The 21,492-nt window shown below is 40.9% G+C and overlaps 1 protein-coding gene across 2 annotated transcripts in view; it reads left to right on the top strand.

Moving 5' to 3' along the window:
* VEPH1 (ventricular zone expressed PH domain containing 1) overlaps positions 1-21,492 on the top strand; it is a 688,962-nt gene that overhangs the window by 582,524 nt on the left and 84,946 nt on the right. For both annotated transcript variants that reach the window (XM_073674780.1, XM_073674781.1), the window contains exon 12: positions 4,181-4,298. In XM_073674780.1, the coding sequence (XP_073530881.1) occupies positions 4,181-4,298 (118 nt within the window). The remainder of the gene's footprint in view (positions 1-4,180; positions 4,299-21,492) is intronic.

Raw genomic sequence — 21,492 nt, 5'->3', positions numbered from 1 at the left:
CCAAAATTCTTGTGAAGAATACAAGGCTGTAATGGTGCTGTAACACTGATTAAACTTGAATGTGGTTTTGAGCACCTTGAGGGGTGCAGTTTTTAGAATGGTGTCACTTTTGGGTATTTTATGTCATAAAGGATGCTAAAAGTCACTTCAAATGTGATGTGGGCCCTAAAAAAATGGTTTTGTAAATTTTGTTGGAAAAATGAGAAATCGCTGGTCAATTTCTAACTCTTATAACTTCCTAACAAAAAAAAATTTGGGTTCCAAAATTGTGCTGATGTAAAGTAGACATGTGAGAAATGTTATTTATTAACTATTTTGTGTGACATGACTCTCTGATTTAAGGGTATGAAAATTCAAATTTTGAAAATTGCAAAATTTTCAAAATTTTCGCCAAATTTCTGATTTTTTTCACAAATAAACGCAAGTCATATCGAATAAATTTTACCACTATCATGAAGTACAATATGTCATGAAAAAATAATCTGAGAATCAGTGGGATCTGTTGAAGTGTTCCAGAGTTATGAACTCATAAAGTGACAGTGGTCAGAATTGTAAAAATTGGCCTGGTCATTAACGTGCTAACCACCTTCGAGGGTAAAGGGGTTAAAGAGAACCTGTCAGTACGATTTTGTAATGTAAATACAAGGCTGTAATGGTGCTGTAACACTGATTAAACTGATACCTTTGATGAAAAAATCCACTTTGTTGTTCTTCCTTAATCGCCATTTGAAGTTTTCTGCTAATTAGATTTTGGTGCACAGGGGCTGGACTGTGCACTGAGTCTTCTCCTCCCTGCCTGTGATTCATTGGACTCTCCCCTGCCTCCTATGTTTGAAGAGAAGATTTTATCAGAGGAGGCAGGTCACTGAAACAGTAGTGGCCTGTTATTTAAAGACTGGAGGCGAGTGGAGGGGCAGACAAGCATTAGAAGACTCAGTACAGTCTAGCCCCAGTGCTCCAAAAACTACTTAACAGAAGACTTCAAATGGTGATTAAAGAACAAAGTAGATTTCTTCACCAAAGGTATCAATGTAACCAGAATTGCAGTACCATTACAGCAGGGGCTAACGTAACGTACCGCTGGTGCAGCTGCACAGCGGCCCAATCAGCTACTGAGACTTCATGATCCATCCTAGAGTCGGCACCATCATCAAAACTAAGTGGAGAGGAGGGGGCCATACCTGAGTCATTTGCAGACAGAAGGGGCGGGCCCCTCTGTTGCACTCTGCAAAAGACTCTGGACAGGGAGGGCCTCCTTCCTCTCCTCTTGTCAATGCTGCTGCTGGTTCTGTGATGCTGGAGATTAACAGCACTGGAGGAGTGTGGGACACTCTCTCTCTCCATCTGCAGGACCCACAGGGGGAGGGGAGTTTTGTGTGTGGATACCAGGCTTCACAGCATGCAGACTCCTCTCATTGAGATCTGCACAACGTGAGTGAGAGGAGGGAGGGGGTTGTTAGGGAGGGGGAGACACTAGTGCTTGATGGTTCAGTGTGAATGTTACCCACAGCCACTATAAGAAGTCTGCAGAGGGCCCCTCATAGTTACAGGCCCTGCACACAGTGGCACAGGGGTCGCATCCCCTGTCAGTCAATCCCATATTCTGCTTAATGTGGACATTTATGGTGGGCTGACTGGTGAAGAAGAACAAGTGGCTTCTGTGCCCTGGAGTCACATCTTGGAGCATTAAGCTGCAGAAGAGGACCATGGACAAGTCTGATGCAGGACAACTGCAGCATCTCTTCTGTAAAGTTTGTAAGAATTTTGTTTTACAAATTAAATATTTATGTTAGCGAACATGTTATCAGCAGTGGTACCCTGACAGAAGAGCGGTCATGTCCGCGAGCTGCAGATGTGACAGGCATGGTGTGAATAGCAAACGAGCACCACAGCTGCCTACTGTTGACAAGCACAAGCCTTGTCTAAAAAAACAGACCAGACTGGTACATGCGGCGATTTGTTTCACGCAGGCCATCGATCAGTATGAAAAATTATATATGTGCACTAGCTCATTCAGACGACTGATTGTCAAATAAAGTACTTTTGTGCGTTGTTTTTTTTTTTGGATTACTGGGTTAGTAATAGACACCTCTCCATTGCTAACCCCAGGGCTTGATACCAGCAGTGATTTTTGACAATTCACAGCTGACATCAATCCCAGCTACCATTACTCCGATTGCTACCACACCATTGCAATCAGTAAGAGCCGGGAAAAGCGCCAGAATTGGCGCATCTCATGTGATGCATCACTTCTTGGACGGCTGGGGCTGGTATTTTTAGGCTGGGAAGGGCCCAACAACCAGGGACTTCCCAGCGTGGTAATATCAGCTCACAGCTGTATGCTTTACAGTTGTTGGTTATCAAAAATCCGGAAGACTCCACTTCATTTTTTCAGTTATTTATTAACTAAATACATGTCCATGAAACTGCACACACAAGGCAATAATTATATATCTCATGGATATCTATCTATGTATATCTTTGCACATCTAACACCTAAACATTTGTCATGTCTATTCCAGTGTGTGTCACATGGATGCCACACGGATGACACACATGGACACGGATATATCAGGACGTGTGATGGAGGCCTTAATGTGCATATACATACATGCAATTGTTCATGTGTTTATGTGGGTGGGGCTTGATGGGGGGCCCAGACAGAAGTCCTGCACAGGGGCCCTCCACTGTCAGTGTCCGCCCCTGCATTACAGCCATGTCTTTACATTACAAAATTGTGCTGACAGGTTCACTTTAATTTATATGAATTCAACCAATGTACAAACATTTACAGTTTTGACAAAGCCAACCCTGGACCAGACCTCAATCACCGGATAATAAAACTTTCACACTCCTTATCTATGAACTAATCCAATATTTACAGCCAGAACTGTTTATCTCTCTCCCACAGTAATAGCTCTGCTTTACGTCACCTGTCTTATCTATTACATTATTTCTGTGTCCCATTGTGTATAAATATGTGACTCTTCAGATTTTGTGTTATTCTATGCCTGATGAAGAGACCTGAGTAGTCTCGAAAGCTTGCAACTTGTTATCATCTTTTCAGTTAGCCATTAAAGGTATCAACCACTGAGGACTCTCAAATCTTAATATTTTTCTACAAACAGCAATTCATTATTTACAAACTAAAGTAGGATTTAAACCATAAGATTTAACTTTTCCTGGGTTTGAGGTAAAATACTAGAATGTGCTATTGATCCACCATGATGTGCACAGTATGATCAATAAATGTTTGTGATTCAAGTGGGAAATCTTTTGTGGCAGAGTCTTCTTTTTTTGTTCTAACATATAACGAGAAGAATTATCCAAATATTTAGACTTGACATCTGACCATTACTTATTTGCATCCAAGAGGAAGTATTAGCATTAGATTTGGACATTTGTACTGATGCCTATAAGGGAGTTAACCAGTATAAGTAGAAAAATTCAAGCGTACAAACTCTCCTGATTGGGTTGTTAATATAAGGGATAATCACAATCTTCATACTACAACTCCTTTCCGCACTTATCTCAAGAATCATTGCTAAAGGAATGCAGTGTCTGTATACTTCTCATCTAAGTGAATAAAATATGTGAATGAGTTCTATGGTCAAGCATGCGAAAAATAAATTACCCTCCTATAAAGACTATGCTTAAGGACTGATATGTGTGAATTGGAGATGCATAAAAAAAGAAATCAAGTATCCAATTATTTAATGACTTTTTAAAATCAATATTTTAAATGTACTGAACTATACCCGGTATTCTTAGCATTTAATCATTTCCAGAATGAGAGCAAGTTCTTGGAGGTAATAGTTATGTATTTTCCACATGATTTGTACATATGTGATAAAAAGATGGTCATAGCAAGAAACTGTAATATCAATATACTAGCACTTCTACAATAACAGTGATAATCACAGAAGCAGTCGGCAAATAGTATGGACATTCCATCAAATAATCACTAAATTCAGTTATTATTAAACCCTATGGAATGAATAGTGGCCTCAGTGCAAAAGCTTGGCTAACATCTTGCTCATCTTCAACAGTTCTGATGGTAGGCACAGTATGAGACTGCTCATATTTTGGCTCCCACTTGGAATACAAATATTTAGAATTTCTTGGTTATATTTGAAGTTTATTTCCAAAAGTAATAATGCTTATTGTGTTTTTGTTCCAGGATTTGGATCTTATACATACGCATCTGGAAGAAGTGAGGTTTTTTGATCTTTTTGGATATAGTGAGGAAACCGGGTCATGGCTTTGTTTTATGTGCAACAATCCAGAGAAGGCAACAGGTAATAAATAGCCATGCATGCTGTGAAAGCAAGAGGGGAAAACTTTTTGTTAAGGGCTTAGTGCTTTTCAATCTCGCTGAGACACTATGGGCTGCACAATGTATTGTGTTATTTTTTACAATTATCGCTGAAAACAAGAATTTTGCACCAGTAGTGTAAATACAATATGCATTTATGTCACCATGCTACAAAAGTATTACCTTGTGCTGAACTTTGAGAAAAATGTGTGCAAACAATAATAACATGACTCATGACCACTGGTCAAACCATTTTTTTCATGCAAAAACAAATGAAACTTATTTATTGGGCCAAATTGGTTTCAACATTTTGTGCTTTTTCGTAAGGGTCATTTAGCAGTTTGATAAGAAAAAGTATTTAAAGTTTTTTTTTCCTTGAATTAAAAAAAGTAGACACAAGAAAAGCAATAATACCACTGGAAAATTACCAAACGTGTTAACACTGTCCTAACTATTACAGTAATAATGGATAGATTCTCCTATTACTCAAGTTTTCATATGTAGACATGGTCAGAAACAGAATATACAGTACATAATCAAAGTATATAATTATAACAAATATAATAATATGTAACGACTCACTTCACTAAACTAACTCTTCCCTGTTCCCACTTTCTAAATTTTCCTCAGAATCTGGTCCCTCCTAATTATCTATCTCCACATCCTCCATGCGCCCAATAGCATTTGGTAACTGTACTTAGGCCGGGGTCACACAAGCGTATATTCTCTCTACGAGATAATTATCTTAAAGAAACTCAGCTCAAACTCTGCTCCGAGCATGCTGCGATTTTTTTCTCATGCCGGATCAGCATGAGAAAAAAACACAGACCTGCACTGCTCCATAGTATAACATTGGTCCATATGCTATCCGATAAAACATTGGATAGCACTCATCCGATGTAAATGCTCGTGTGAGAGAGCCCTTAGACAGGGACCTCACTCCTGCTGTAACTGTTGTATTATGTGTTACTTTCTAATGTCATTATTGTCTATAAGAGTCCCTGCTTAATTGTAAAATGCTACAAATGATCTTGGCACTATATTAATAACATTACTACATAATAAATTATTATTATTATTAATATTATTATTATTATGAACAGGTAATTTTTAACATTTTGAATATGAGGGACTGTAGTAAATGAAAAATCACTTGCTGACAAGCCAAAATTTGAAAACATCGGGGCAGTCCTCGGAGAGTCAACAGCTGCACAGATATTATACAGCTCAGGAGTGGGGAACTGATTTTCAGAGACAGCCAGACTCCACATGGAGAATGCAAATATGATTTATTACCAAATCTGCTTTCCTGATCCTATATTTATACCATTGAATGATCCTTTTTTATAGAGTTTAGGAAGCAGTCCCACTGACCACGCTATTGGTGGGTGACAGGAGGGTGCGAGAGCTGCTGGTTCTTAGCAGACTCAGATCACCTCTACAGTACAAGCAGGAGGCTGGATTGTCCTGTAACTGTGATTAATACACCATCCCAAATTACAGGGGAAATCGGCAATTCAAAAAAAAAAATTCATGTTGAATTGTCACCCAAATATCTTTTCTGACCTTATAGGGAACACAAAGTAAAAAATCAATAACTATAAAAAAAGAAAATATGCCTACACATATATGGAGGAAAGTGGTCCCAACTTTACTTAGTTAAATGGATTGCTCCATTGGGCAATTCTGTTACGTCTATGGGTCCTCCCTAGAACTTTTGCAACACTCTTCTATTTGCCAAAGACAAGAGTGATTGAAAATAATGGCTCTTGCTCTGGAAAACTCAGCACCGCATGTCTTCTGTATCCACCCAATGTTTCACCTTGCAATAGTAGCAGATGTCAGCACCGCATGTCTTCTGTATCCACCCAATGTTTCACCTTGCAATAGTAGCAGATGCCAGGGATTTCAGCAGCTAGACCTGCAGCTATCAGCTAATAACCAACAGCTGCTAAGATAGGGTATTTTGATGCAGTTTTTTAGAAAAGAAAGGACGGATCATCTGTCTATTATATCTTGACTTTATGATCCATACGATGGTTATGGCAATGGTTAAATCAATAGTACACATGAAAATAGGCATCAGAGAAATCCACCTGGATTGATCTTTCACTAGCTAAAATCTGTAAAAATCTGTATTCATTGAAGATAGTTCTTCCCATTACTAAGATAGGAAAAGACAGTTGCTGGTCATAAGATTCTATGAATAGGGTAGGAGCTAGAGGCAGACACAGACACTCTGGTATCTAGCTCCTCCCCTCTCTCTAGAATCTTATGAGTAGCAATTCTCATCTCCTATATCAGTAATGTGAAAATCTGTCTTTATTGAATAAAGATTTCTTAGATTTTACATGTAAATTAAGAGTTAAATATAAATCCAGGAGAAGAAAAATAGCAGATTTCTCTAATAGGATATATTACAAAATTGTTTACTTTCATGTGTGCTATTGATTTATTAAATAAAAAATAAAACAATGGTTACGCTTTAACCCCTTTCCGAAGATGTCAGTGCTAGTACGTAGCTGCGCCTTGGGACTTATGGACCAGCTATGTACTATTACGCATAATGCGATCGCGCCCGCACACAAGGGGTGCGGGGCAATCGCCGCCGGGTGTCAGCTGACTGTCACAGCTGACACCCGATGCTATGTGCAGGGAGTGGTCCCGCACCGCTCCCTGCACATTAACCCCCACAATGCTGTGATAGAAATCGATCGCAGCATTGCGGGGGCAAGGGGGGAGGTGATCGCTATACTAACCTCTCCTGCCGGCGTCCAGTGATGTCTGAGCTGGCTTCCGAATGTTGTCATGATGACCCGATGTCGTCATGACAACATCCGGGTCACCAAGAGGCAGGAAGTTACTTTGGTCATGCGCAGTGCATGACCAAAGTAATGTCTCCCCTGTATGCAGCGCTGACAGGCTGCATGGCTTAGGGAGCTGCTGCTCACTATGCTATACGACTGATCAGGCTGCAAAAAGTGAAAGTCCCATAGTGGGACAATGTGTAAAAGTAAAAAAAAGTGTAGTAAAGTGAAAAAAAATGTAAAAAAAATTGTAAAAATATCAAAAAAATGAAAAAAATAATCCCCAAAAAATAAAAATATATTGAACCCATAATATTTATTTATTATGAAAAAAAACAAAAAAACAATAAAAGTACACATATTTTGTATCGCCGCGTCCGGAACGACCTGACCTATAAACCTGTCCCACTAAATAACCGCTTTGTGAACACGGTAAAAAAATAAATAAAAAGCGAAGCAAAAAACAATGCTTTATCATCATATCTCCAAACAAAAAATGGAATAACACGTGATCAAAAAGACGAATGTAAATAAAAATGGTACCGCTGAAAACGTCATCTTGTCCCACAAAAAACAAGCCGCCATACAGCTCTATCATCCGAAAAATAAAAAAGTTATAGCTCTCAGAATAAAGCGATACAAAAATTGTTTTTTTCTAGAAAATAGTTTTTATTGTGTAAAAGCGCCAAAACATAAAAAAAGATATAACTGCGGTACCACTGACCCAAAGAATAAACCTGCCTTATCAATTTTACCACACGCGGAGTGGCATAAAAAACCCCCATAAAAACAATTCCAGAATTGCTGGTTTTTGCTTATGCTGCCTCCCAAAAATCGGAATAGAAAGCGATCAAAAAATGTCACATGCCTGAAAATGGTACCAATAAAAACGTCAGCTTATCCTGCAAAAAACAAACTATCACATGACTCTGTCGACCAAAATAAGGAAAAATTATAGCTCTCAAAATATGGTGATGCAAAACCTAGTCTTTGCAAAAAAATAGTGTCTTTTAGTGTGTGACAGCTGTCTATCATAAAAACCCGATATGAATCTGATATCGCTGTAATCGCACCAACCCAAAGAATAAAGTCGTCTAATCACTTATACCACACGAGGAACGGCGTAAAAAATAAACTCTAGGGTTAGGGTTGTGCTAGGGTTAGGGTTGTATTAGGGTTGGGGTTAGGGTTGGGCTAGGGTTAGGGTTGGGCTAGGGTTGGGGTTAGGGTTAGGGTTGGGCTAGGGTTAGGGTTGGGCTCTCGTTAGGGTTGGGCTAGAGTTAGGGTTGAGCTAAGGTTAGGGTTGGGCTAGGGTTAGGGTTGGGCTCTCGTTAGGTTTGGGCTAGAGTTAGGGTTGAGCTAGGGTTAGGGTTGGGCTAGGGTTAGGGTTGGGCTAGGGTTGGGGTTGTATTAGGGTTGGGGTTGGGATTTTTATCAAAAGTAAGAAAAAAAGATGACGATATGGTGACTAGTGTTGAGCGCAAGTGCTCACTACTTGAGTTTGCATTGGGTGCTCGGGTATGCACTGAGTATCGTGGGTGTTTGAGTGACATGCTCCAGTCTCTGCCTCATATGCTTCGCGGCCAAAAAAAACGTTGCTGGGATCGCCTGCCATGCACGAGTGATCCCCGCATGGTTTTTTTTGGGGTGTCTAACAACTGTGAAATATGCGGGGCAGGAACTCGAGCATGTCACTAAAGCACCTGCGATACATGGTGCCTACCCGAGTACCCGATGCAAACTCAAGTAGCGAGCACTTGCGCTCAAGACTAATGACAACTTATTCAATATGATGACATAATGTTATCAAATTCTGTCGTACATCTGGGTTCAAAATGTACACTGTACCCCTTGATAAAATCCTTGAGGGGTCTAGTTTCCAAAATGGAGTCAATTGTGGGGGGGTTTCCACTATTTAGGCACATCAGGGGCTCCCGAAATGCGACATGGCATCCGCTCTTGATTCCAGCCAATTTTGCATTCAAAAAGTCACGCAGTGCTCTTTCCTTTCTGAACCCTGACGTGCTCCCAAACAGTGTATTTTCCTCCCATATGGGGTATTGGCGTACTCAGGAGTAATTGCACAACAGTTTTTAGGTTCTATTTTCTCCTTTTACCCTTGTGAAAATAAAAAATTTGGGGCTAAAAGATCCTTTTTGTGGAAAAAGTAAGATTTTTTTATTTTCACGGCTCCATGTTATAACCTTCTGTGAAGCACCTGGGGGGTTAAGGGTGCTCACCACACATCTAAATAAGTTCCCTGAGGGGTCTAGTTTCCAAAATAGTGTCACTTGTGGGGTTTTTCCACATCAGGGTCATATCCGCTAATTATTCAAGCAAATTTTACATTCAAAAAGTCAAATGGCGCTCCTTCCCTTCCGAACCCTGTTGTACGCCCAAGCAGTGGTTTTACCCCACATATGGGGTACCTGCTTACTCAGCAGAGATTGCACGACAAGTTGCATGGTGCAATTTCTCTTGTTACCCTTATGAAAATGCAAAACTGGGGGCTGAAAAACATTTTTGTGGGAAAAATGTGAAAATTTTATTTTCATTGCTCCATGTTATAAACTTCTGTGAAGCACATGGGGGTTCAAGGTGCTCACCACACATCTAGATAAGTTCCCTGAGGGGTCTAGTTTCCAAAATGGTGTCACTTATGGAGGGTTTCCACTGTTTAGGCACATCAGGGGCACTCCAAATGCAACATGGCGTCCGCTAATTATTCAAGCAAATTTTACATTCAAAAAGTCAAATGGCTCCTTCCCTTCTGAGCCCTGCCGTGTGCCCAAACAGTGTTTTTTCCCCACGTATGGGGTATCTGCATGCTCAGGGAGAATTGCACAACAAATTTTGGCGTCCATTTTTTCCTGTTACCCCTGAAAAAAAAAAATGGGTCTAAAGTAACATTTTTGTGAAAAAAAGTTAAATGTTCATTTTTTTCTTCCCCATTCCAAAAAATCCTGTGAAGCACCTGAAGGGTTAATAAACTTCTTGAATGTGGTTTTGAGCACCTTGAGGGGTGCAGTTTTTAGAATGGTGTCACTTTTGGGTATTTTATGTCATAAAGGCCCCTCAAAGTCACTTCAAATGTGATGTGGTCCCTAAAAACATGGTTTTGCAAATTTTCTTGTAAAAATGAGAAATTGCTGGTCAACTTTTAACCCTTATAGCTCCCCAATAAAAAAAAAAAATATTTCCAAAATTGTACTGATGTAAATCAGACATGTGGGAAATGTTATTTATTAACTACTGTATTTTGTGTGATATATCTCTCTGATTTAAGGGCATAAAAATTCAAATTTTGAAAATTGCGAAATTTTCGCCAAATTTCCGATTTTTTCACAAATAAACGCAAGTGATATCAAAGAAATTTTACCACTATCATGAAGTACAATATGTCACGAAAAAACATTCTCATAATCAGCGGGATCCGTTGAAGCGTTCCAGAGGTATTACCTCATAAAGTGACAGTGGTTAGATTTGTAAAAATTGGCCTGGTCATTAACGTGCAACCAGCTTCGGGGGTAAAGGGGTTAAAGCTGATTTAAGTGCCATAATGTTGGTTGATTGCTATGTCAGATGCTTTTTTATAACCTAACAAAAGTTCATATAGGAAATGTGTTTGTCCTATCATAGTACATTTTGTGGGTAAACTGTATGTGGCCCACAGTAGCAATTTATTACAGTTCCAAGAATTGTTTGTGTTTTTGGTTCTAAGTGATGATGAAGGAAAAACCACAGATTCTTAAACTTCTAGTGCTCTATCTTGGGACTGTGTGTTCACACCCTAGTATGGGTTCTCGTTATGCTCGTTATGAATGTACAGTATTATCACATACATTAGCAGTTTATCTTCACTTATACTGATCACTTATACCTGATGCTCTTCATTTTTACTGTCTGTCCTTTTGCTAAGTATGTTGTTTATCTTGCTGCTGGAATCTTTATTTTCTAGTTATAAATTTATAGTGAAGTCATTCTCATGTGCACTTTTTCCATACTAAACCTCAGTTCTTAAGTAGAGATGAGCGAGCACTAAAATGCTTGGTTGCTCGTTACTCGGACCGAGCAATTCCTAATGCTCGAGTGCTCATTTCAATTAACGAATATAATGGGAGTCAATGGGAAATTCAAGCATTTTTCCGACAGGCCCTACAAGGAGGTCTGAGGGGCAGTGAAAATGTTCAAATGGAGGGGAAAAAGTGCTGAATGGAAGGAGAACAGCATGGGGAAGACCCCTGGAAGCATCTCTGAGAACAATGCTGTCACACATTTACTCCACTTTAAGGACTGACAATAAAAGATTCCAAATCGACGAGAAATTGCAGTTCACAGGAAAAAAATGTTGTTAAGAAACATTTCTTCCTGTATACTGACATGTATATAAAGCAAAATTTAAGTAGGATTAAAAAAATATAATTTAAGTAAACCAAAATTGAATTTTTTATGAAAAAAATAGGAAATTTCAGTGTAATTTATGAAGGAAGCAAGAACTTCCAAAAATTAGAGACTCAGAGGGACTCAGATACATGCTGTATTAGACATAAAGGAGGGCCTCATACACATTCTTTTCAAATTGTCATGTAGTGGTACTCCCAGACTCATAAAGGATATGCACTAAGTGCAAATCCTGCCAAAAATTGCAAGCACTGTCGTCCATGCACCCTTGAAGGCACCAACTGTAGTGCCCCATTCAAATATTGTGAACAGAGTGTAGTTGTGGTACTCCTACACTCATAAATGATTTGCACAAACTGCAAAAAAATATACATACAGTGCAAATACCATTATACACCCTATAAGGCAACAACTGGCGGGCCTCATTCAAATATAGCATTAAAAACACTTTATGTGCTGCTGTCATCTGGTGGTGTGTAAAAGTCAGGTCTAAGCCATGCTTTGTTCATTGTTATCAGAGTGAGCCTGTCAGCACTTTCCATTGACAGGCAAAAGTACCTGTCTGTTATTAAAAGTCCACTCAGACAAGACACTAGCGGCAGGGCAGCACAACACCACCAAGGCATAGAGGGACAGCTCATGTCAGATGTCCAGCTTTGAGACCAAATTGCTGAAGGTCGCAGAGGAATTAGGGATAATGCTGGTTTTGTCAGCCAGGTATTGCATGACCATCTTTTAAAACTTTTCCTTCTTTGTTAAAAAATACCCAGTCATGAGGGCATCGACACTGGGAGGGTGTCATCAAATTGGCCCAGGCCTTTGACGGTGTACCCCTGCCTCTGCTGTACCTGGTGTGCGTCTCCCTCACCTCTCCTCCTTGGTTTGGCAAGGAAGCTTGTCCTCTGCCACTACCATTGTCTGATGGGAATTTTTCACCAAATTTTCCACAATGGCTTTCTGGTATAGCACCATTTTAGAAGACCTCTCCACCTCAGGAAGAAGAAATCCAAACATTTTTTTGCAATATGGGTCTAGTATGGTAGACAACCAGTACTCTTTTATGGCCAAGATGAATGTAACTGGAAGGGTCACGGGAAAGACAGCGGTATATAAATTCAGCCATATGTGCCAAGCTCCCTATAGCCAACACTTCACTGTCTCCACCATGATGATGACTCTCCATCTCCTCCTCCTCCAACTCTTCCTTCTAATTCACATCCTCAATCTATCCACATCGGGGAGACAGGACGAAACTTTTATTGGTATTACCTTCTTTTGCCAGGTCCTGTTTCTCCTCTTCAGCTTCCACCTCCTCATTGTTAACCAATCCATGCTGAGCAGATGAGATGAGGCTGGGCTGGGTATTATCTCCTTTTCTCGTGTCTTTCTCTGTTTCCACCTGGTCCAGATGCAAAGCTTCATGTTTAATTGTCACCAGCGACTATATAAATAGGCACATAAGCGGGATCGTTGCGCTGATGATGCCGTCATTGCCACTCACCATCTTTGTGGAGTCCTCAAAGTCTTGGAGAACCGTACAAATGTCAGACATCCATGCCCACTCTTCAGCTGTTATGTGTGGAGGTTGACCAGAATACCGACGAGCATGTTGGAGCTGGTATTCCACAACTGGCCTCTGATGCTCACAGAGCCTTGCTAGAATGTGCAGCATGGAGTCACAGCATGTGGTCACGTCACACACCAGTCGGTGAGCTGGTACTTGCATATGCTGTTGCAGCACTGCTGCAGCTCTAGCTGACTTGCGTAAATGGGCGCTGGTGCAGCGAACCTTGACCATAAGTGCTAGCAAATCTAGGTAGGTTTTCAGAAAACGCTGAACTACCAAGTTGAGGACATGTGTCAAGCATGGTACATGTGTGAGCTTGCCAAGCTTCACAGCCACCAGGTTACGCCCATTATCACACACGACCATGCCTGGTTGGAAGTTCAGCAGCAAAAAACACAGATCTGTCTGGTCTGTTATTCCTTTAAGTGACTCTGCCACTGTGTGCTGTTCGTCTCTTAGACAAAGTGTCTTCAGCAGAGCCTGTTGCCGCTTTGCTGAGGCAGTGCTGCATAGCTCCCAGCTTCCGGCTCATGTGGACGATGCGCTCTGAAATAGCACATCAGAGATGAAGGTTGAGGAAGAGCAGGAGGGGGTGCAAGAACTGGTGTAGGAGGTGGAGGAATCACTGATAGAAGGAGGGCCAGCAATCCTCGGCGTCAGGAGCACGTGTGACATGACTCGGCCCCAGCCTCCACAATGTTCATGCAGTGCGCCGTTAGGGAAATGGAGCGTCCCTGGCCACAAGCGCTTGTCCTTTTGTCAGTCGTTAAGTGGACAATACCAGTAAGTGCATTGGTAAGGGTATGGGTGATGTTCCTGGACACATGCTGGTAGAATACGGGACGCCACAGTAGGAGAAACAGTGGCGGCTGGGGACCGAGTACCGAGAGACCAAATTTCAACACCTGTATCAGGACAATTTTTTTCTTTCATTTCAAATCAACAAAATTTCACATAAACCAAGTTCTACAGTATATGGGACAATAGTAAATTTTTGAACAACTACATTTCCCCATCTGTACCAGGCCAATTTTGGTTTTTATGTCAAAACAATGAAATTTCACATGAACCAAGTTCGACAGTATTCTGTATATCACAAGTAGGCCACCTTTTTTTCTACATCATTTACATTTTTTTTAACTGCACTGTTTGCAAGAAATTGTTAGAACCTTGCTGTTAGGTTTTTTTTCCTTTGCTGGTCACATGACCTTGTTGGCCTATTTAATCCTGCTCCGCCCTTCTGGCTTTGCTGGACTTCATTGTATATCTACTTTCTAGCTAGCCTGTGCTCTGTGTCTTGCTCTGTTAGTTTGCTTGGTTTACTGACCTCTATGTTCTTTATATTTTGTTTGTTCGTCTGTCTGCTACTATTTCTGTTAGGAGGTGTCCCATATTCCTCCCAGTCCTTAGTACTTGTAGGGATTCCTCCCCCACATCTATAGGTCTTCGTACAGACTAGCTTAGGACTTTAGCAGGTCTGATCGCAGGATCAGGTTCCCTGTTACATCGTAGGGATTCAGCTGAGTTCTATCGTAGGGACAGATCTCCTCTCTTTCCTTAGCTCTGGTAGCAGAACATAACAGAAATGAAACATCATTTACTGAAAAGATTGTTAACAAAAAACAAACTGTTTGACAAAATATCTTTGTTGTAAAAAAAAAAAAAATCTTGATGGTAAGGCCACGGCCCCACTATCAGTATTTGGTTGGTATTTTTTCTCAGCAGTGGGAGCAAAAACCATGAGTGGATGATGACTGCAGAATTGTTGCACTTGTTTATATTATACTTTTTCTCTGATTGTTCCTCACTTGGTTTTGGCTCCCACTCTTGAGAAAAAATACTGACCGAATACTGACCAAATACTGATAGTGGGCCGTGGCCTAATAGTCAATTTTTGAACAACCTAATTTCTACACCTGTAGCTGACCAATTTTTCTTTTTACTTTTTTTTAAAAGCAACAAATTTTGATACAAACCAAGTTTTACAGTATAAGTGACAAGAGCCAATTTTTGAACAACCACATTATTACACCGGTACCAGGCGATTTTTTTTTTTGTAAAAGCAACGAAGTTTCACACAAACCAATTTTTGGAGTATATGGACCAATTTTGTTTTTTTATTTCAAACCAACCAAATTTCACAGTTCGACAGTATATTTCACAAGTAGAGATGAGCAAACCCATGGATGTTCGGGTTTGCCAAACATACAGTTAAAAGTTGGGTTCGGGTCCGAATTTGACCTCGAACTTGACCCCGGATCCTAATCCAATACACATCAATGGGGACACAAACTTCAGTGCTTTAAAATGGCTATAAAATGGTCATAGTCAGGGCTATGGGGGCTGCAAATGGAAGCTAAATGGGGGTAAGAGCAGGATAATTGCCCTGCAAACAAATATGGACAGGAAAATGACTTAAAGGGGTTCTTTCACCATAGCAATTATGGTAAAATAGGAAGTAAACGAATAACATAAAAATTTTAACAGTGCAATCACAGAGACTGAGGTTTGCTACTTTCAGTCCAGTTAAATATTTCACCCACAAAGCATGGGCCACAGTAACCCTACCTTAGCAGCTTACAAATTTCACACACAGCATGGGGCAGAATACCCCTACATTAGCAGCTTAAAAATTTCACCCACATGGTATGTTGTTGACACATTTCTCCCACAGAAGCAGATAATAAATTTCACCCACACAGCATGTTTTCAAATTTCCCTGAGAAAGCTGATTAAAAGTTTCATACTTAGACAATGAGGCACAGTACTTCCACAGCTCAAAAATGTCTGCTCCAGTAGTGCATGTTACAAATGCTGCCTATGAAAAGCTGTTAGTATGATCTTGGGTCGAGCTGGTGGTCCGCAGCGAGGCTTGCTACCGGCAATCAAGTTAAAAATTTCAACCACATAGCATGTTGTTGACACATTTCCCCCACAGCTCCAAAATTTCACCTTCAGTAGCGTACAAGCAGCCGCAGATAAAAAGCTTGTAGTTTGATTCTGGATACAGCTGTCGGTCCGCCCGAGGCTTGCTGCTGCAGTCCCAGCCCCTTTGCAATGGGACGCCTCCCAATGCTCTTGCCTTAGGGTTCCGGGGACCTGAAGTGTTTCCCTTGAAAAAAATAGTGTTCAATGGAGACAACCATGCGTGAATACTTCAGGTAGGGATAATGGAAATGTACTCTGTTTCTATTTTCTTGTTTGTTCCAACTGGGGCCATGATTAAGAGGGGATCACAAAGTGAAGGAACTGGATGCACCCTCAGTGTAACGTAGAATCAGGTTTCTATTCCGGAGATAGAACCTGATAAACGTGTACCATATCCAAGAAAGGCAGCAGTCAAGCAAATTAACCTTCTCATATGAGTCAGCAGCTGATATTGCTAGACAAAATATCCATCAACGACAATTTAGAGGCTCTGTAATTGGAGTGAGTAATTTAAATCCTTTAGTGGGCTTTAGGCCCGCCACAAAGCTGGAGTAAAATAAATTATTTCGCCACACTACTCATATAGACACAGCTGTAGAGTACACAAAGGCTTTTGGGTACAGTAGCCCCACAGAAAGTAATAAAAAATTTCACGCACAGAGCATATTTCCACATTTATCCCACAGAAGCTGATAACAAATTGCACACCCAGACAATGGCCCACAGTACCCTCACAGACATGGTTGCCTAGTACACACAGCGGCTTAAAGGCACATTACTCCCACAGATATGGGTTCAAGATTACACAGTTTGTAAGAAATGAAACTTCTTTTACTGAAAAGATTGTTCCTAAAGCAAACTGTGACAAAATATCTTTGTTTCAAAAAAAAAAAATCTTGATGGTAATCGTAAATTTTTGACCAACCAAATTTATACACCTGTACCAACCCAATTTTTTAGGTGTTTTTAAAACCAACAAAATGTAACACCATCCAAGTTTTAGAGTATATGTGACAATAGTACATTTTGGAAGTTCTGGTAAAGCGGCTGGTTCCGGACCACAGGCTCCTGCCACCTCCGCTGTCGCACCAGCTTGGTCTGGCACTGATATTCCTTAAGTTGCTCCCTCAGGATTCTCACGGAATTTGGCCATCTTTGTTGCCTTGACGACCAGTAAGCACGTTACACTGTATGGCTTACTTTACTAATTCAATCCCGAAAATTTTTGAAATGCTTTTTTTGGAGTGTTATATACCCCAGAACGCATTATACCGTATGGATGAGCAACATAATACCAATAGATTTTTGAATTTTTTTAGAGGGTTAGATATCAATATCAATGTACTCCAGACCACTGAATAGTCTATGGGTGAGCAATATAATACCGATAAATTTTGGAACAATTTTTTTGAGGGTTATATACCAACTAAATGTACTCCAAACCACAGAATAGTCTGTGGATGAGCAATATGAGACGGATAAATTTTTAACAAGTTTTTTGAGTGTTATATACCAACAAAATGTGACGAAAAGCACGTAATACTCTATGGATGAGTAATCGAATCCAGAAATAGTTTTCAGCGCTTTTTTTAAGACTTACATACCACTGTAACTCAATAATAACCGTGTTAAACTGTATGCATGAGTCATTGAATCCATAAATAAATTTTTAAAGTAAATATTTCGAAAGTGTACGTTATGTACTTATACACTCATAAAGGATTTGCAGAAAGTTCAAAGTCAGTAAAAAATGATGAGGAGGGTCATCCATAGACACCTGAAAGGCAACAACTGTCGGGCCTCATTGAAATATTTTTAAAGTGTAGTTGCTGTACTCCTACACTCATAAAGGTTTTGCGCAAAATGCCAAGTCAGTAAAAAATTATAAGCAGGGTAATACAGTAATCTTCTTCAGGTGTCCTCTTCTTCTTCCTCTTGAGGCTGGGGGGACTGCCTCCAACTGCTTCCTGGAGCCTGATTCCAAGGTGCCTGGGCTGTAAGTGACCCAGCTTCAGGTAGTGCCGGAGCCCCCGACATATAGAAATGGGCAACAGCCCCCTGTGTCACCTTCACCATCGGCAATAAAACTCTTCAATGGATCCCCTTCTCCACTGACCGTCATAAGTAACTACCACCCCCTGGGATGCCAACTCTCGGTACCTTACAGCTAGCTGGCCCGATAACATTTGTCCAGACCTGGTCTTGGCTCACCTCTTATCTCTTCCAACCAGCCTAGGCCCCGCAGTCTGCTCACAAGTTCCTGTTCCTAAATCCTATGGAAAAATGCAAGAGCTCAATAGGGTCTTATCCAATTAATAAATGTTACATGAAAGTACTAAAAACTGCTCACCTAGTAGGGTTGTGTGGGACACAACACCTATAAAGCCTGGACTCCAAATGCTGCAGCTTCTTATGGATATGTCAGAAATAGATGCTGGGAAAGGAAGTTGTTTCTGCACTCTCTGGAGTCACGACAAACCATTAGTATGGATAAAAATGTAGGTTTATTGTCTACGCGTTTCAGAGTCCACCGACTCCTTCCTCAGGACAACCATACATAAAGGTCCTGAGGAAGGAGTCGGTGGACTCTGAAACGCGTAGACAATAAACCTACATTTTTATCCATACTAATGGTTTGTCGTGACTCCAGAGAGCGCAGAAACAACTTCCTTTCCCAGCATCTATCTCTGTTCCTAAATCCTGGCTCTCCCATCTGCAGTCCGCAAGAACCCCAGCAGTATAGGATTCTGCCTGGGTTCAGGCCCTGGTGGGTCTGGGATATCGGCCAGATCAGGACCACAGGCTCCTGCCACCTCTGTTGTTGTGCCATCTTCCTCTGGCTCTGGTCACTCCCTCGGGAGTCTCGCGTGTTTCTGCCATCTTTGTCGCCCACTAAGCATGTTACACTGTATGGATGACTAATTGAATACAGTAAAAAATTTCGAAACTTTTTTGGAGTGTTATAAATCACAGACATGTACCCAGACCACGTAATACTGTACGGCTGAGAAATAAATTTTTAAATGCTTTTTCTCAGTTTTATAGATCACAAAAATATACCCAGACCATGCAATACTGTATGGCTGAGAAATGTAACCCTTTTCTAATTTCTAACTCTTTTTTTCAGTTTTAGAGTCCACAGAAATGTACCAAGACTACATAACACTGTATGGCTGAGAAATGTAACCCTACAAAATTTTTAAACGCTTTTTCTAGTTTGAGATCACAGAAATGTACTCCACGCTATGGAATAGTGTATGGGTGAGAAACTTACCCCAGGAAAATGTTTCAATGATTTTTGGGAGTGTTATATAACACGAATAAAGATCTAAAAGCATGTAATACTTGATGGATCAAAATATATTACATTTTTTCAGCTCCCCCCAAAAAAAGCTGCCTCTATATATTTGCAAATGGACTTCATAGCCCTAATCCCTGTCTACAGACTGTATTCTGTCACTCTCCCTGCTCCTGCGACTCTTTCTCCCTCCCTACACTAAATGCAGAATGTATGTGATACAAACAGCAAAGCAAAGGATTAGCCCTGATAAGGGCTCTTGATATGATGGTTCTGCTTCTGCACCACTATCAATAGTACAGGACTTTGATTTGTTATACTGTGCACACACACGCATGGACAAGCACTCTCTTCGTCCAATACGAACTATCACAGAGTTGTGCATTGGCGTAAGTGTGCCAAGTCAGGTGGCGCCTGTCCTTTTACAATCCCTGATGATGTCAGACGGCCAGACAATCACAGTAATACCACTACCAAGATGCCTACTGCATTACAGTGACTCACAAGCAATGCCCCCATGCTTATTGGCTGCAAACAGGCGACAAAGATGCGGGGCAGGGATTAGAGTTTGAAATTGAGCACCCCCCAATTCTCGCCGAGTAACGAGCACATCCGTGCACCAAGATACTCGAGTGATATCGGAATATCACCGAGCATGTTCGCTCATCCCTATTCTTAAGTCATGTATGTGATGGTAAGTAAATCTTAAAGCTGTCAGTAATAATACATGAAATATCATATGGTTATTAGTGATGAGTGAGCATTAAAATGCTCGGGTACTCGTTGCTCGGGTCGAGCAAATTGGAATGCTCGAATGCCCGGTCTGAGTAATGAGCCCAATGTAAGTCTATGGGAAACTCGAGCATTTTTCCGGCGGCCCTCCCCCGGCGGTCTGCAGAGGGCCTAAAAATTTTCCAAATCGATGGGAACAGTGCTCAAATGACATGGGAACAGCATGGGGAAGACCCCTGGAAGCATCTCTGACTCCCAGAACACTGCTGTCAACAACATTGTCAGAGGTATTATGCCACTTTTACGGACTCACAATAAAATATACAAAAACGAAACCAAAATGGATTTTCCTGGGAAAAATGTTAAGGAACATCTTTTCCAGGGTAATGACTTGTATATCAGGCAAAATAAATAACCAAAAACAAAAATGTTCCTCTACACCTTGCGCTATGTTCACACGTAGCGTTTTTGATGCGTTTTTGCACTTTTGCATTGCTTTCAACGATGAAAAATGCATTCACCAGGAAATGTCATGTTCACATTTTACTACCTTATCTGGCCATGTGGTGTGTGAGACATCATCAGACACATTCTGTTTCATTTATGAAGGAGGGACTCTGAAAGTCACAAAGACTATTTTGATAGGGCCATCAGACGGCCCTTACTATTCTTAAAGGGTCAGCAGTCGGCTATGCTTTGTTGTTCCCATTATTAAAGAATGTCTCCTATACTGTTATTGGGTATGCAGTGACTGCCAGGGCTGCCAAAAATTTGGACTCACCCCAATACCTCTTTGAAGAGACATAGAGGAGGGTCTCAGTAAAAAAAAAAATTTCCATTATAAAGGAGTGGGTCTCCTATAGTGGTAATGCCCATGCAGTGACTGCAAGGGCTGCCAAAATTTGGGAAAAACCCCGATACCAATTTAAAGACACATAGAGCTGGGCCACAGTGACGACATGTTCCCATTAGAAAGAAGCAGGTCTGCTATACAGTTGTAGGGTATGCAGGGAGTCCAACGGCTGCCAAAATTTGGGAAAAAACCCAATAACAATTTAAAGACACATAGAGCTGGGCCACAGTAATGATATTTTACCATTAGAAAGGAGTGGATCTCCCATACTGTTTGCCTATACAGTGAGTGCAACAGCTGAAAAAAATTTGGAGGAACTCCGATGTCCCTTGCAAGAGTCGTAGAGGTCGGAGGGCCTCCTGAAAACAATGTTCCCATTATTAGGAAGTGGATCTCCCATACTGTTTGCCTATGCAGTGAATGCAACGGCTGCCAAAAAATTGGAGGAACTCCAATGCCCCTTGCAAGAAACGTAGATATGGTGATATGGTAGATATTGTGGTGATATGGTGGTGGAGGATGAGGAGAAGGAGGAGGACAAGAGCAAATAGACAAAATCAGGAAGCTTATACCCATGTCTGGGTGTGAAGA

The sequence above is a fragment of the Phyllobates terribilis genome, unplaced genomic scaffold, assembly GCF_046119375.1.
Source record: "Phyllobates terribilis strain yellow unplaced genomic scaffold, ASM4611937v1 Scaffold_3__8_contigs__length_932513732, whole genome shotgun sequence".
Lineage (NCBI taxonomy): Eukaryota > Metazoa > Chordata > Amphibia > Anura > Dendrobatidae > Phyllobates > Phyllobates terribilis.
This window is presented reverse-complemented; position numbering and strand designations above follow the sequence as displayed.